The sequence below is a fragment of the Magnolia sinica genome, chromosome 10, assembly GCF_029962835.1.
Source record: "Magnolia sinica isolate HGM2019 chromosome 10, MsV1, whole genome shotgun sequence".
In the NCBI taxonomy this organism is placed as follows: domain Eukaryota; kingdom Viridiplantae; phylum Streptophyta; class Magnoliopsida; order Magnoliales; family Magnoliaceae; genus Magnolia; species Magnolia sinica.
This window is the reverse complement of record NC_080582.1, coordinates 1,985,504-2,003,140: the sequence shown is the minus strand read 5'-3', so window position 1 is coordinate 2,003,140 and position 17,637 is coordinate 1,985,504. Positions and strand designations below refer to the sequence as shown.

The window sequence follows — 17,637 nt, the reverse complement described above, 5'->3', positions numbered from 1 at the left end:
TTAATGGTTAACGTTCAATCACCTCTATTTTCTTATGGTGTGGTCCACTTGAAATTTGAATCTGTTTCATTTTTAGGCTCATTCTCTAACATGACCTGAAAAAATGGATGGACGGCGTGGATAAAACAAATACATCATGGTGGGGCCCACATAGCCATCCCGCTACTCGCAGCGTAAGTAAGCAGTCCGCGTCCAGCGGTTCCGCGGATCCATTGAATCCGTGTCCCACTTTCAACGATGCTTTCCACGCCCCATCTCTGATAGAGATACGAGTCCCAATCAAATCTTGCCACGTCAGGGCTTCATCAAACTTGGTGTTTCCCGGCGTCACGGAATCCGGTTCCTATCAAAATGGAGTTCCACAATTTAGTCGGTTTACTATGAGTCAATGAATGCCTTTTTTACAATTACTGAGCGCCTGTGTATCAAGTCTCACACTCTGTCAGAGTATAAAATAACCTTCCTTTTCGGAAACCTTTTCTGGAAACGGGATGCACGCCCGTGCACGCGCTATCTACACGGATTCCTTGTATAAGAAGAGGGAGCGGATTAGGTGTTACCCTTACCGCGGGGCCCACCTTGATGGTGTGTTGTATATCCACGCCGTCCATCCGTTTCTCCAGCCCATTTTAAGGACACAGATCCATAGATCCAAATCTCAGGTGGACCACACCACAGGAAACAGTTGTATTTGAGTGCCTTACCATTAAAAATTCCAAAGGTCCCATCGTAGGTTTTTTATGATATTTATTTTCAATCCAAGCTGTTGTTAATGTCAATAAGATCTAGATGAAGGGGAAATACAAAAATCAGATTGATCCAAATCTTTGGTGGCCCACAAACCTCTTAATGGTCATTCATTACTGTTTCTAGTATTGTGGTCCACCTGAGATTTGGATCTTCTTAAATTTTTGTAACACGGCCTAAAATGAGATGAAAAACAGATGGACGGTGTAGATATAGAAAAAATATATAAAGATGGGCCCCACACGGTAAGTGTGACACCACTAAAGTGTTATCCGGGAAACAGCTAATCCGCTCCCATAAGAAGACGTTTTTGAGCTGTGTTGTTACTCAGGCAACAGCTAATCCGCTCCCATAAGAAGACGTTTTTGAATTGCCCCCAAAGTTTCAGTTTTGTCACGCAAATGGGCCTTGTTGCTGCTGAAATTTCAGTTATGCCATTGGCGCGGTATTGACCAAAATACCCTGAGGTGGTCCATTGGGTGGACCAATCCATTTGCGTGTAATCATACGGTTGAGAGAGAATGAGGAGATTTTGAGGGGCATGGCCCATCAAATCAACGGTCTAGATTGCCGACACATGGAGGATCCTATTGGGTTTTACATTGTGTATAATTGGGGGCCCATCTACTATGATCCTGACCATAGGTCTAGTGATAATAACTAGATGGACGACCTGATAGAAAACTCCCCCCCATTTTAATATCCTGGCCGCTAATATTGGGCCTCGCTTCAGTTGAATGCGGATTGCTGCTGTATTTCTCTTCTGAACCGTCCATTTTCTGGCCAGGATTCAGGTTCCATATGGTCTGGATCACTGAGCTACGGGCCCATTTGCACAAACAAGAATCTGGAGACTACGTGGCTTGAAGATCAGAATGGATGGTGCAGATCCGATATTTCTGTTTTCCACGGATCTAATACTTGCTTTTTTCACCGTAGGATAGTGCAAATGATCACTGATCGTCAAATGGACGGTTAGGATCACTGATCAACATAACTAGGCCGCATTGTGAAGACAGGTACGCATTGAGCTCAAACGCGTGAATGGAACGAACGCGGTTTGGCTAGTGACGCCACCCGTAGCCAGGTGGCTATTAGTCGGTGCTCTGTGGGCCCCACCATGATGTAGATATTTTATCCACGCCGTCCATTCATTTTTCTAGATCATTTTAAGCCTTGATTCAAAAAATGAGGGAGATCTAAATTTCAGGTGGACTACACTACAGAAAATAGTAGGCGATTGAATGTCCACCATTAAAAACCTCCTTGGGCCCACTGTAATGTTTATTTGATATCCATGATTAGATCATACATATACGGATGAATTTTATTTTATTTTTTAAAACAGATATTAGCTCGATCCATAACTTTTGTCGACTAAAGAACTTTTTAATGGTGAGAGTTCAATCAACACTGTTTCTTGTAATGTGGTCCACTTGAGATTTACATTTCCCTAAAATTTTGGGACCATATCATAAAATGATCTATAAAATGGATGGACGGCGTGGATGAAGCAATTAAATCATGTTGGGCCCAAAAAGCACCGATCAGTAGCCACGGCAGTGTCACTAGCCAATCCGCGTCCGAATGGGACAGCTTCAAGCATTACGCCAGGCTATCTCCACCAGCGCCCGTCGTGTCAGTTTGGCAAGCGTGACAACTCTCGGGGGACTAGTGATTATGAAGGGCTCTTTGGAAAAGAGAAATTCTCCAGTGCTCTCGGAGCATTACTAGTTACAGTGAGCCTAGTTGCATCTGCTCACTTGGACAATCCGATCGATCAATCTGAACCGTCTATTAAGATCATAACACATTTTATGGACTAAAATATAAAAATCAGACTGATTGGATCAACAATAAAGGATGATTGGGCCTTAATTTTTCATAGCCATCCTTTTTCCAAGCCATGGATCGGATGGCTACGATTTCCTAACGAAAGTGGATCTTTAAAATCATATGCACTTCATCCTCTGATCTGGAAAATAGACTGATCAAATTCTTGATTGGACACATTTTTTAAAACAATCCTAACCGTCCATATTAAAGTCCATTAATCAAACGGTTAGTATTCGTCAGATTGTCATATTGCTTGGCATGATATACCGTTAAATGTGTGTCAGATCTGGTGGACAGCCTAAATTAGTAGATTGTGCTGTTTAAGTGTTTCAATACAACTGGGAGCATTATAACTTAGTTCTTTAAGAGCACTTGAGCATCTCTTAGATTTAAAATGCGAAAGTTTTGGTGCACTGGATATTCAAGGCTTGGGGCCCACCGTATCAACCGTTTGGATCATTGAAATATAGATCTCATTGGTTTGAACTTGCATCTCTAGCCCCAAGTGGGACAAGTGGGGCCTATGGCTATGCAATCTGGACCTTTGATCTGTTAGTCCCCACGATCGACGGTGGATCCCTAAAGAAAAAAAAATTAATTTGAAAAATATATTCCTAACTCTTTGATCCACGGTCCACACATAGAGATTTAAAAAGATATAACAACGGTCCATATTAAATAAAAAAATAATTTAGAAGGTTGAAATGCATCTAATACCCTACAATTTTGATGGTTTGGATGTCTATACAAAGCCCCAGATTTGAGGAGGAAGAGTCACCGTCATTTACAAAACGGTGGTAAACTATCACACAAAAGTTAATGAGGAAAAATCCAAAGATCTTGAATTGCTGTACGTGTGAGTGTGAAAGGATTTATTAGAGATAAATATAAATTTATGCTTTCTAATTCTATTCCTATAAAAGTTAGGTAGTCCTCCTGACTACTGAAATAAAATCATAATTCACCAACCGGACCACGTGGATTAGTGTAAGATCCATTTCAGATTGTAGGTCCCTCAATGAATATATTATGTACGGCCCTTATTTTCTATAAAGATAATTCTATCAATTTAAAAGGTCGACTTGAATATAAACCGTTGAATATTTAATAATCTCATATGTAGAAAGATCCAATGGTTTAGAATTTCTATTATATCTATATTTTTTTATGGGCCATTCATGGTTAGATTTAACTTTCAAAGGGATTCGATCATCCATAAGCATGGCCAAATTATTTAGTAGTCCGCATACTACAAGATCAGCTTGAATTAGACATATCACATGTTATATAAAAATTTTCAATAGGTGAGAGGAGTATATCATAACAAAAAATAATAATTTTTAATTCTTTTATATACTAATTTGAGTGGGTCCCACCGTGATGGGACACTGCCTAACAAATCAGTTCATAAGAATCTTAGTCAACCGTCCAAAATGTTGTCTCCAACATTGATAGCCATAGGTTAGTATTTTACGATCACTTAGCTGTGGTTAAATATAAATTGGACGGATGGATGGTGTCATTTGATGGGTGTGATTTTTGGGCGTTGTCCATCTGGTGAGACCGACAATTGGAACGGTGTTGATTGTCTGCCCATGCAATGAGTGCAGTGGAGCAATTGCACGTGCTTCTCATGCTGTCCATAGGCCGATGTAGGGCTGTACACGAACCGAGTTAGCTCGGTTAGCTGGCTCCACATGACTCAAAAATGCTCGGATTAACTTAGTTCGAAATTGAGTTCAAGCTGAGTCGAATTGTTTTTTTTGAGCTTGAAAAAATTTCAAGCCTAATTCGAGTTTGCCTGAACCTGACTCAATTCAGATGGAACCTTAACTTGAATCAAGCCCGGATCGAACCAGTTTGGCAACTTGGTTTCTTTGATATTAATATTGCCCACTAAGTATTTGATGAAATAACTCAAAGGAGCATGGGCTGGTCAAGAAACAAATATTCTTTCTTCTTGATTTGATGTTGCGCAAAACGTGTTTGATAAAATACTTGTAAATAACAGCAATATATACAGTAAGAAATTAAAAGTGCACTTCATCTACTGTGAAAATGATGCATAGGTTCGATCTTGGTTTGAATTGGCCCAAGGGCTTGAATTGGCCCAAGCTGCTAATTGGATTGAGCCGAGCTGGCCAATCAGGCTCAAGAATTGAGCCAAGTCAAGTTTGAGCTGGGGTTAGCTAGTAGCCGAGCCAAGTCGAGTTATGCCCAATGTGACTTGGTTCAACTCGTTTACACCTCCAGGCTGAAGTATAAAACCATCAGTTTTTTCAGCTCATTCGATGTCATGGTGCAAAACAAGAAAGCAAATCCAATAATCAAGTGGACCACACTGCAGTAAACAATGGTGATTAAATACCTACCATTAAAAGCTACTTGTGGGCTACAAAAGATTTGGATCCAGATGATATTCATTCGTTTCCCTTCATCCATGTCTGTGTGACATTATCAACCGGATGGATGGCAAATAAATATTATTGTGGGCTAGTAAAATTTTAATGGTGAGGGTTCAATCACTCTTGTTCCCTTATTATTTGAATTTGCTTCATTGTTGGGCACATATATAGTCTAAAATTATCTGGAAAAATTGATGGACGGCGTCGATATACAACACATAGGTGGGCCTACGGTCACGAGCTCACCGAATCCACTCTCACAAAGCAAAATCTGATATTCTAACCGTCGATAGCTTTCCTAACAGGGTAGCCTGATTAATGAACGGACGAACATGATTTTTGAGCAAGGCGATCCAGATGTTCGGACCCACATATTGGACGGCTCGGATGGCTTACATTACCCGTCGATATTCTTCATCTGGGTTGCATGTGAAAGATCGTTCCGTGAAATCGAAAAAGGAAACTTATGCGTATGTGACAAGCCACGCATCCAAGTTCCACGTGGCATGCATGCAGGCCAATCCAGACCGTCAATATCGTGGGTCACATAGTGGATGTACTATAGCGTAATAAAAGGACTAATCGATGATCTTAACCGTCCGATTTTATGGTTTTATTTTAAAGCGTCCATATTCAATATCCACCAATCATCCAATCACGACCATTCCATCTATACAAATCCACGTCCATTCTACATCTGCAATGAGCCCCACCTTTTGGACGGTCTAGATTGGAATATATGAATGAACGTATCAGACGCGCAAAATAAGTAATATAAAGTTGAGAGGAAGATGATAGTCAATCTTCACTCGCTTGAGAGGAAATAAAAAGGAAATTTCATTAGAAAGTATTCTATTTTATGACTCTTTTCAATTAGGTTTTTGTAATTACTAAGTTTAAATTTTGATTTGAGAGTTGGGTTGTGAATCTTTTTTCTTTATTGCTCTTGTTTTGATGTACAGATGTCTTAGACTGGAAATTTCGTGGAGGAAGTTGGATTTTTTCAAGCTGGGTTTTGCATATTTTCTCAGATTTTGTTCTTTGTTTCCATCTTACAGATTTCCGGAATTCAAAATCTGCTTATAATCAGAAATCTTCAAGAACAAGCAATATTCTGATATGGGTTTTCTTGTTTTTCCTTGTTTTTCCGATTTCCATTGATATCAAGCTCAAAACGAATTTGAGTTGGTTTTTTCAAACATCGATTAGATATAGCTGTGGGTTTTTAAGTTTTTTAAATCTTTTTTTTCGGTTCATGATAGATTAGCTGCTTTCGTTTTTTTTTTTTTTTTTTGAGTGCTTTTAATTCCTGTTTGATTTATAGATATATGAAGCTTCAAATCTGTTCAAGTTGGTTTGTTTGAATGATAGATTTTTATTAGTGATTTTAATCACCGAAAGTCAATTCGATTCAGTTGGGTTTTTGTTTTTTGGATTGTTTTCTCACTGAGTGATTGGACGGAGTTTCCTAAACTACATGGAAGAAGAGAGATATATTTCTATATGTGGAGATTCGATGAGAGTCGGACTTCTATGGTCGAAGATCAAGACCCAGAAGAGCGTTGAATGCTATGGAGAAGATGGCACCTATGATCGTATCTTGGAAAAGAGAATTCCACAGAAGTCGAGAAAAGCCTTGAGTAGCCACCGAAGAGTTCGCAGCTCTATTGGAGAAGATGATACACCCACTCACAGTGTAAATCCTTCCCTCATGGAGCTCAAGTCTCACTTCCAGCTCAAGAATCTGACTGTCGATCAAGAACATAATAGGGATGTAAGTGATGGATTTAGGAATAATGTATGTTTGATTTGTGGGAAGAAATTCCCATCGATAAAATCATTATCAGGCCACTTGAGATGCCACCCAGATAGGGGGTGGAGGGGAATTCAACCACCATTGTCGATTGCGAAGTACAGCTTATCATCGACGGTGACAGACTCATTGGACCGGAAGACGGATGATCAGATCGATTCGGCTACAACGACAGAAGGATCAGCTTCTGATCATGTCCGGTCCATGTCCAGCTGGGCCATGACGCGAAAAAGAAGCTGGAGGATTGAATCTGTGGTTCACCAATCTGTAGAATGTTTGCAGGATCCAATATCTGATGCTGTGCATAATCTGATGATGCTAGCTCATGCAGATCCTCCTGACTCATCTCCGTCGAAGAAGAATCAAAGAGATGATGAGTTGGAAGCTAAGGACATTGATTTTACACTGAAGAAAGCCAAAATATATGAAGGAGATGATATTTTGGAAAATGGGTCTGAATCAGAATCTATATACATGGATTCTAGATTGAAAAAGATGGTTGGTGTTGGAGATTCGAAGCAGGAAATTGAACAATCACAAGGTGAAAATGTCAATTACAACAAGCTAGAATATCAGATTAATTGTGTGAATGAGAAAATCAGTCAGAAGAAGAAGAAGAAGAAGAGAAAGATGAGAGATTTGAAATCAGTAGCTGATGGTAGACATGTATGCAGCACTTGCAATAAATCCTTCTCATCTCACCAAGCACTAGGAGGCCACAGATCCAGCCACAAGAAGTTCAAGAACGGTCTCCCGACCGCTGAATCAGATGAATTAACAGTTAAAGATGCAGTTGATCAAGAGGCAAGTTTGAAGTTGTTGATCAAGCACAAATGCAATATCTGCAGCAAGGTGTTTCCAACAGGCCAGGCTCTTGGAGGGCACAAGAGGCGCCACTGGGCTGGCCCAGTTGAAGATCCGATGAGTTCGATCACATTGCAGGAAGATGTTCCGAAAACGCGCCGCCCATTGCTCGATTTCGACCTCAATGAGCTTCCTGATCCTGCTCAGTGTCAAGGTCGGCCTTGAGGTGGAGTATGCATCCTTTTTTCAAAATTCAGTTTCTTAGTAGATAAGAATTTGATAATATTCCACTAATAGTAGTAATTGATGATTATTGAATCTGAAATATTGAGATTTTGGGTTTTGATCCTATGTTACATATGTTTAATTCTCAACTAGATATGAAGATTGGGATCTGATACAGGGTAATGAAACAAAATAGCCTTGATTTCTCATGTTCTTTCATTGGTATTTTGACTTTGCTATTAGAAAATGCAATCTGATATGCTGCTCTTCTGATGAAGGATCCCAAAAGAGCCAAAGCTCTCTCTCTTTCATTTGTGATTAGGATATTGTAAAGAAGTTCAGTTGGGTCTTATTATATTGTCAAAATCTTTAGTCTTCTTTTCTAGTGAATTGGATGTTAAAATCTTCAGTCTTCCTGTTCTAATGAATTGGAAGTAGGGGTGCACACGGTTCGGTCCGGTTTTGGGATGAAACTGGAACTGAACCATTCCCAACTGTTCTAGGAAAACTAGAACTGGACCGTTTGCACCCTAGAACCGAATTGGAATTGCACGGTAAAAAATCGGTTCGGTTCCGGTTCAGTTCTACAGTTCTGGGTTTTTTATAATCTGGCTCAATTGCATGGTTTGTTTTTATAATCCAGTCCAACTGCATGATTTATTTATTTATTTGTTTATTTATTTTATAATCCAGCCCAAACTCCTCTACTAAAAATTTTCATATAGAGTAATCTTGTCATGGTTTGTTTTTATGACCTTTTCAGGTTCTCAAAATGATTTTGCCGCCAATGTCTATTTGTATTGTGATCCATTTGACGGGTGGTCTAGTTTTTTATGTAAAAAAAAAATAAATTAAATATTTATTGAACAAGGGGTCCAGTTCTAGCTTTGGTTCTAGGGTTCGGTTCTATGGTCCGATTTGGTTCTACAGAACCCCAAACTGAGAATCCAACCGAACTAACCGGTTCTTTGATTTTTGGAACCGGAACCGGAACCGGTGCACTTCGGAACCGGACCAAACTGTGCAGTCTGATCAGTTCCCGCTTACTGCAGGTCTTGCAATTTCGGATGGCTTAGATTGAGATTGCTGAAGGTTGATGGTTACAATAAAATATGTGAATGCCTATGGATGAACATAATCCATTAGAGTACCAAACAATTTATCTAGTCTGAAAGCATATAGCTTTGTTACGAGTATGTCAGCTGGGGTTTTTCATGTGGTTTGCTGATCTAAGAGCTGGTTTTTGTTATGTTATTTCAATGTAAGAACACACCATATAGTGGTGGAGGTCCACCAGAAGAAATCACAATTTGAATAAAACATGATAGTAAGGAAAGTCAAGGACTGTCCACCAATAATCCCCAGCTTTTTTGAAAGGTTGGCAATTGCTAATGAATCAAGGATTAATTTTTTTAAACTAGTGATAGATATCATTAAACTAAACTAAAGAGATGGCACGTCATTCAATGCATGTTGAGAGAGGCAAGAGAGAGTTCCCAAGTTATCGTCGCAGCTAGAGATAGGTTGCAGGCCACGTGAGAGAGGGGTATGATTTGGATATACACATAGTTGTGGCCTACATGCAAAAAGACGAGGGGTGAGAGACAAGATGCATGATACTGGTGAAGACATTCCAATTGAATGTGTTGGGAAATACCTTTTAATGTTCTTCTAAAGCTTAAATTTCACTATTCTCTTTATACTAATTCTCAATGTAAAATTATTCATAAATACGCATTATATACAAGAGATAAGATAAAACATAATATACATTTGATAAATGCATCCTTCTTTTTAATATGCCAAATTTCTTCTTTCGTTTTAATTATTCCCATATATCTTCTTCATTTCCATTACAATCGAAAAAAAAAATGATAAAATCATGATAGGGTCATTATAATAAACTTTAATTTCACCATAAAAAAAAAAAATAGAAAATAACATTTTTCATTTTTCACCCGATTAAGTGATCTTTGAGCTTGAGCCCTTACTGCATGTAATGTATCAGAAACTTTGACATTCGTGTAGCACATGATCACTGATAACATGTAAAACAACCGGTGAACAGATAGGTATCACGAATCAAACCTGAAACACAAAGTGCAAATAACAGTTTCAACCAAAATGCATCAATATCATATCCAAGCAAGGCTGCTAGGAAGGGTATCTAGAGTAACTAGTCACCAAATTGCTCGCATGACTAAAGATACCATAGCAAAAGTTGAAGCATTTGACTGCACAAAACTAAGTCAAGTCAACACGGATCCTAAAAAATCACTTATGTCTTCACGCGTGATTATCAACATGGTAAGCACTAATGAGACAATAATATAATAGTTTAAAAAATAAAAAATAAAAAATAGGAACCATTGTTATCAATGTAGGTGGATGATGTTACAAAAATCTCACCAATAAGACGATCCTAACCTTACAATCTTTTGCTTGTGAATAGTTGGTTACGAAGAGATTTATAAAAGAATCCTTATTTAAGATCTATTTCACAATTGGTGGGCAAGATGTTCACAATAGGCTAGATCAAAGCAGTGCCCAGTACCAATTTTGAGATATCAAGGACATCTTCCACATTGGTTAGAAATAGATATGAAGTATAAAAAGTGATTGTAAGTACAATTTTAATACCAAATGTTAGTCCTTGGTAAAACAATGAGTTGCATTGAGTTGTAAATGAGTTTATGTTGATCTTTGATCGTGCCATCAATGCTTCAATTGTTTTCAATTCTTTACATGTTTTTGAAGTTTAAAATGCATAAAATATATGAGATAGAATATGAACTTTATGAAAGAAATTAGGTTAAAACATTTTCAAGCTAAATCTTCTAATCGATATTTGGGCCAAAGAAATCATTTGAATTGGATAAATTTATTTATATCTGTATCAAAATGTTTGTCCTCATCCAAAAACTGCACACAGTTACGTTGTTGCCATTGAAAAATACTGAATTTCTAACCAGAACATTCCTATTCTCGGAATTCAAACAAATTAAAATTTTCAATTCTCTACAATGTCTAGGAGATGGAATATTTTCAGGAACAAGCTAAGCATAATGATTTTCATCTCCATTCACAAGTACCTTTGTGCAATGGATCTATCAAAATAATATTCATCAATACATTATTATTATTTTTTTCTCGCCATATTTGATTATTTTGGTAATTATTCTTATGGACCAATGAAATACCTATGGTTTGATACATAATATCCATTATCCATCTCATTTTATAGAGAAATGAACTAATTCGATAATCAATATTACTTTGTAAAACTATATGTGGAATTGAAAGTAAAATTTTATGTGGAATTGAAAGGACCATGCAGTGCATCTAAGATGGATATAGAGAAATCTTAATCGAAATTCATACCTGGTTAGGATGCCATTGTTGTGTATCAATTGCCACAGTCTTTCGCACCTTATACTTTTAGAGGAGTACCGAGATAAGATGAAGAGGCTTTTAAGTGTAGGTTTGGGAATTCAGCCCTGCTTTTATATTTGCTCAGATGAAGGAGTTTGTAACCCATCTAAATTCCTGCGGGTTAGACAGACATAACGGAACATCCCTACACGACTTTAGATCAATCACAGAGTCCCACTCGAGTTCTAGACATGACTTATTTTTGAGTTATCCCATAGCTTAGAAGGACCAAACAAATGTATGGTGTGGATGTTAGACATAGATTACATTCGGACTCACAAAACTATACATCCTGCGAGTTCACATGAGGTGAACTCATAGTAACATTTGTCAAGATAAAATAATTTATTATCCTCTTCTATTCTTTAAATAATATAAAATATATTATACTATTCACCTCTCTTACTTTGCTGGTGTTATTTATTGTTTCTCCAACTTGAAACTAGAATTTCTAAGCACATATACATGTTATAAAAACTCAGATATAGGATTTACAATGACCAGTTTTCCACATTCATATGTATGTAGCTGAATTTTCCATTAATGAATTTATGATTAGTGATGGGCTTTCAATTAGAATGAACCTCCGTCTATGACAATTTTGAGTGAAACAAACAAACACCAACACTACATTCATTATTGACATCAATCAACTCCAATATCTCAATCTAATTCATTTGCATGATTAAAAGCTCACCTCACTTAGCAAGTATCTAATTATTTAAATTGTAAAATTAGAATATGAATCATTTAATCTCAAGCATTTGGATAGTAATATTAATGCAATTTCAACCATAAAACATTGTTGAAAATGCATAAGAAATAATAACATCAAGCCTAAGAATCACAACAAAATTGTGTTGTTGGTTTGTTGGTGTGAATTTTTTTATACCAATTAGTGTGAATATTTTCATGCTTGAATCATGAGGTCCATGAAGTTTGCAATGTATATAGAAGAAGAAGAAAAAAAGTTCATATTATTAAATCATTTTTAATAATATAAAATAATATTCATAATCATGCATGAAAATAGAGGTTTGCTGGCACCACATGCTCCCTGGTACACACAACGGATGAGCCAATGGTCAGGACGGTCATCTATTCTAGACCATGGATTTATGGTTCGTCTGGGTTTATGTGGACTCATTCAGTCGAGTCCAGTTGGGTTCGGCGACATAAACCAACTGGGTGAGTCATGACTCGAGACAGAGCGAGTCACGTTGATAGACCCCAACCTGGGTGAGTCATGACTCGAGACGGAGCGAGTCGATCTGAGTCGTTAGTCTAAAAACCATGCTTCAAAGCCACGCTAGAAAGAAGTAATGGTTAAGGAAAGCGAAGAAAAGTGATACCACTACATGGTTGTTGTGATATCTTTGGACCCACTTCATGGACGGTCCAGATTGATACATCACTCTGCCACGTGTACTGTAGAGAGGTGGATCTGCCATGTTCTTGTCCCATCAACTAGACGTGTCACCTCCCTTTGGATTTTGACACGTGTGACTCACACACAAGAGTCAAAAAGGTTCCTCCATTGGGTAGTTGCAACTACCCCCGCCCCATTTGCGGTTGCAAACCGTTATCTATTCTTGTAACAACCAACTGCCGTGATGTGAGAGTTCCCTTAATGGAGGGATTAGGCAGCGCGTAAAACACCCAGGTTTTTTGGGGACCACCGTTTATCCACTCCGTCCATCAGATGAGAATCCTCATTTTAACCGTACATAAAAAATATTGGCCTAATATGCAATTCACATGGGCCACAGCAATGGGAAAATGTAAAATTGCTCCTAAAACCTCTTAAATAATGCAGTGTGGCCGGCCTAAGTTTTGGATGAGGCTGATTTTTGTCTCTTCACTTCATCACGGTTGGTTACACTTGATCAACGGCTTTGATGAAAGACAGTGATCCCACATACAAGCCTATGGTTAGCATCCCATGTCACTGTTCCCTGTACTGTGGCCCAACGGAGTTGTAGATCTGGATTATTTTCTTTTTCACGGTTTAGAATTGAGGATATAACAGGATGGACGGAGTGGATTTCACGAATAAGTAATGATGGTATCCACAGAGCTTAGGTGTTTTCAATATACGGAAAACAACTGTAGTTGATAATTGCATACTTGTGATCTTTATCGGGCGGCGGTTGATAATTACACGCTTGTGATCTTTTTAGGTCTGATGGGGATTCCAGTAGCATTAACTTCTGTGGGGCCCACACTGATATAAGTATTAAATCCATCCCGGCCATCCATTTCGCCAGCTCATTTTAAGGCATGAGTCCAAAGCTAAGTGGACCACAACATAGGAAACAATGGGCATAAAGACGTCCACCGTTGAAACCTTCCTAGGGCCCACCGATGATGTTCTATCCAATTCGTTTATGAGTTCACTCCAACCTTGATGAAGGGAAAACACAAATATCAGATGGATTCAAAATATCTGAGGCCCCTAAAAAGATTTTAATGATAAACATTCAATCTCCATTGCTTTCTATGGTGTGGCTCACTTGAACTTTGGATCTACCCAAACTGAGTTGGCAAAACAGATGCAGTTACATCTCTGTGGGTCCCTGGAGTAGAGCCCCGGATGCAGGCTATCTCAGGGTCTATTTGGTACCGAATGCAGGCAATCTTATGACCAATTCGGGTTCCATGCACGATTTCCGTTGGATTTTGAAATTCACTACTACATCTGTGCGCCACGTTGATATATAATTTTTTTATTTTTTTTAATCTACACTGTCCATCCATATGCGCATTTTACTAATGACATTCAAGTTATATGTGTACAAGTGACCCACATCGGTTGTGAATCTGATCGGTTAATTAATTACAATTCCATGGTCCACCATACATAGGTATGGGTTAATGGAGTGTTTTTGGTGAGGAAGAATTTGATCCCGAATATGAGTGTTGGAGGGTGAAAATACTATATATTTCCTGATATATAATCAGTGTGTAATAATGGTGTTAATCTCATCTAATGCAATTCCATACCATTTATATTAAAACTGTTTTGCAGAATTGATAGATGGTATATGGATCAATAATAGAGATTCAATACCATAACCTAAAAGCATACCTAATTAGAAAAATATTTTTGATGTCTCAATATCGCCGACATGAATCTTGATCTTATACACCTCATGCTCTTAAAAGAACTTTTAATGGGACTAGGGTTTTCTCTCTTGTGTTGGTTAGGGGACCGAGACATGCATCTATAGGAAAGAGGGCTAGAAGCTTATCCATCACACTTCTCTCCTCTAAGGTCTCCATACTGTACGTTTCCATATTCGGCTTAATAATTGTAAATAGGGACCACTGTTCAAGCGTCAAGCGTCCCTCCCCAAACTTATTTATAATGATCATAATTGTAGTTGGGCTCACTAAATCGTGCAATCTGAATAATCCAATGGTCAGATTTGAACCGATGATTATGTGTGGCACACCTGATGAAGTCTTACAATTTAATCCCACAGGCCAGACACAGGCCAAACAGGCCCTTCAGGTCAGGCTGTGTACCATAATATGATGGACCATGGAATCCCCATCTTGCAATGTACATGGCCACAATTTGATCACTCCAGATTATCCATCTAGTGGGCCCCGCTTGTATGATCTCTGGCCCAAAAAATCAACGTAACCAACCAAGCAAGAGCTTGAGGATAGGAGACATGCAACAGATGATTTTATCTGTTGATGGGATGGTTAGGATGACCTTTTGAACATGGCAACCCCTAATTGGCCCACTAGGGGACAGACAAGATCGATGCTGAGACATCATATCTTGCTATGATGAACTAGACAGATTGTCCTGGATCCTTCAACAAACATCCCTTTTGAGGGAGCGGATTCAGTGTACCCAGGCCTCACCAAGATGGTGCAGCTTTTACTGTGGAGCCCACCTTGATGTGTGTATTCTATATCCACACCCTCCATCTGTTTTGACCATTCATTGCTTGAATGGACTTGCCATCCAGCCTGTTGTTAAGATCACGTAAACGTGAATGAAGGGAAATAACAAATATAAGCTTGATCCAAAACTTTTGTGCCCATTAATGGTCAATCACCATTCTTTCTGATGTCATTTGGAGGAGCTTTCAATACATTCGACCTGAGAGAGAATTCTTTCAAGAGCTTCCAATAAATCTCGGCCAGAGAGAGCATTCACAATGGATTGCTGATATTAACATAACACCGTTGATATTCATTATGTACCACAGATAATATCAGCAGGCCACTTGTAGCATCCGTTGTCCACAATGAATATTAATGAATTGGATCACCAATATTAACATAGCACTGCTGATATTTACTCTGGATCGTAGACAATATTGGTGGTTTGCAGATAATATCAGCTAGGGTTGAAAGTTGGGCAAGTTCAACCCAACCAACCTGTGACCGACCTGACATTGGGTTGGGCTCGGGCATGATGTATTGGGTTTGGTCTTGGTCTTGGGCTTGGGCTTGGGCTTGGGCTTGAGCTATACAAACACCAACCCGATAAAACTTGAGTCAGGCTTGACTTTAGGTCTCGGATTGCCCGACCCAACCTGAACGCAATCAATATACAAGTTACTTATAAATAATAATTGAGTGTAGATCATTTGTGTTGAAGGCATAAGAAATTCTAGTGCTATCGGGTCTCATTGGTCCACGTCATTTTCGATAACTCAAGCTAACAAGATATGCCGGATTTCTCTCTCCCAAATAGATTGTGTGCTACACCACAACTTTTAAAGGAGTAGTTGTCCTATATTTTAGCTTGTTTGTTTAGAAAAAAAAAATGAAGTTTTTTTTTTTTAAAAAAAAAACCACAAATAACTACAAATATAATTAATAAAATCATAGGTACAAGAAATAAGACGTGTATTGAAATATAATATACTAATGTAATAACGAAAATATTAGCGCGTATCCACTTGACCGACTCGACCAACCCGACTGAGCTCGCTTGGGTTAGGCTTGGGTTTAGAATTCCCAACCTAAGGTTGGATTGGGTAAGGGTTGAGGTATGGGAACATTGGGTTGGGCTAGGGTTGAGCACCAACCCAACCCAGCTCGCATGTCTTTTGGCCCTAATATTAGTGAATATCAACGATCTGTTGTCAATATCAGAGATCCACAATGGTCCTCTGTCAATATACACATGCCTTTGTAAATATGATTATTTTTTAATTTAATACTTTGTCATTCGCATACTAAAGAATTCTTCTACGAGGTCATGGAACTTGACCCTTGCTTGAACTACAACAACATGAAAGTATTCTCGAAGTGCTCGTTTGCATTTCTTAGTGTTGTGAAAGAGGATTTCAACAACTCCCCTGCTAAGAGGGAGATGTTTAGAAAGAGTTAATTTGGATATCTTCTTGATTTTGATGAAGTAGAACATAGGTGACATCTACTTTGACTTCCATGACACCATTCTCAGGTTAAGAGATGTGAACTTTGCATTAATCATGGGTTTGAAGTGTCAAATATAATAAGTATTGAATCAGACCGACAATAGAAAAAGAGAAAGAGTACTAGGGATCATTTTTTCAAGGAGAAGCATCATATTTCCAAGAACGATTGGTTAGAGCATTTCAAATTCTACGAGGGACTAACCATCATAGGGATGTCGTGAAGCTAGCCAGGCTGATGTGGGTAGAGTATTTACTTTTTGAATCACCCTTGAACAACACGTGCACGGACGAATATTTAGATTTAGTGAATGATTTTCATGCATTTGATAATCATCTATGGGGGAGTGTGGTACGATACATCAAAAGAAAAAACGAATGTAGTAATAAAAAAACACATGATAGACTCCTATGACTTTCGTGAATGCCAATATACCTTAAGGTAAATGACTTTCCCTTTATGTTTCCATAAACTATTATGCTAGTATTATTTGCTAGATTTTAATATTTATTGTTTCCCTCATTCAAAAGGTATGGGGATATGAGATTTTTCCTGCGTATACGATTCAAATGGGCTTTCCATCAGACAGTTCAATCAGAATTTCCTGAATAATAAATTGGAAGCCGACTATGGTGACAAAATACAAGTGTCCAAGATTTTTAAGAATGTGCAGGTATGTTGAATTATTATCTCAAACTTCGTTTGTTTGTTTCGTATTATCATGATCAATGTTTCTAACATTACATACGTGTTGTTAAAGCTTAGGATTAGTGGTGAACTCATCCCCATGACATATGAAACAAAAATTGTCATTGTTCAACAAGTTGTAAGGCTTGTTCAGGGGAGGAAAGATAGGAGGATAAAGGAGAAGATTGATTTTGTAAGGGAAATACGAAAAGAAGATTTGGAGAAGAGGGGTGTTGAAGGAGATGTTGAGTAAGAGGAAGATGAATGCTGAGATGGATA

The 17,637-nt window shown here is 38.3% G+C and overlaps 1 protein-coding gene across 1 annotated transcript; it reads left to right on the top strand.

The window, feature by feature from the left end:
* Window positions 1–5,789: 5,789 nt before the first annotated feature.
* On the top strand, window positions 5,790–8,037 carry LOC131257732 (zinc finger protein ZAT9-like). Its single transcript, XM_058258553.1, has one exon. The coding sequence runs from the start codon at window positions 6,466–6,468 to the stop codon at window positions 7,828–7,830; it is 1,365 nt and encodes a 454-aa protein (XP_058114536.1). The 5' UTR covers window positions 5,790–6,465; the 3' UTR covers window positions 7,831–8,037.
* Window positions 8,038–17,637: the final 9,600 nt, after the last annotated feature.

What these genes read in the sequence shown, in the direction of transcription:
- LOC131257732 (XM_058258553.1), top strand. Translation starts at nt 6,466, where the DNA reads ATGGAAGAAGAGAGATATATTTCTATATGTGGAGATTCGATGAGAGTC.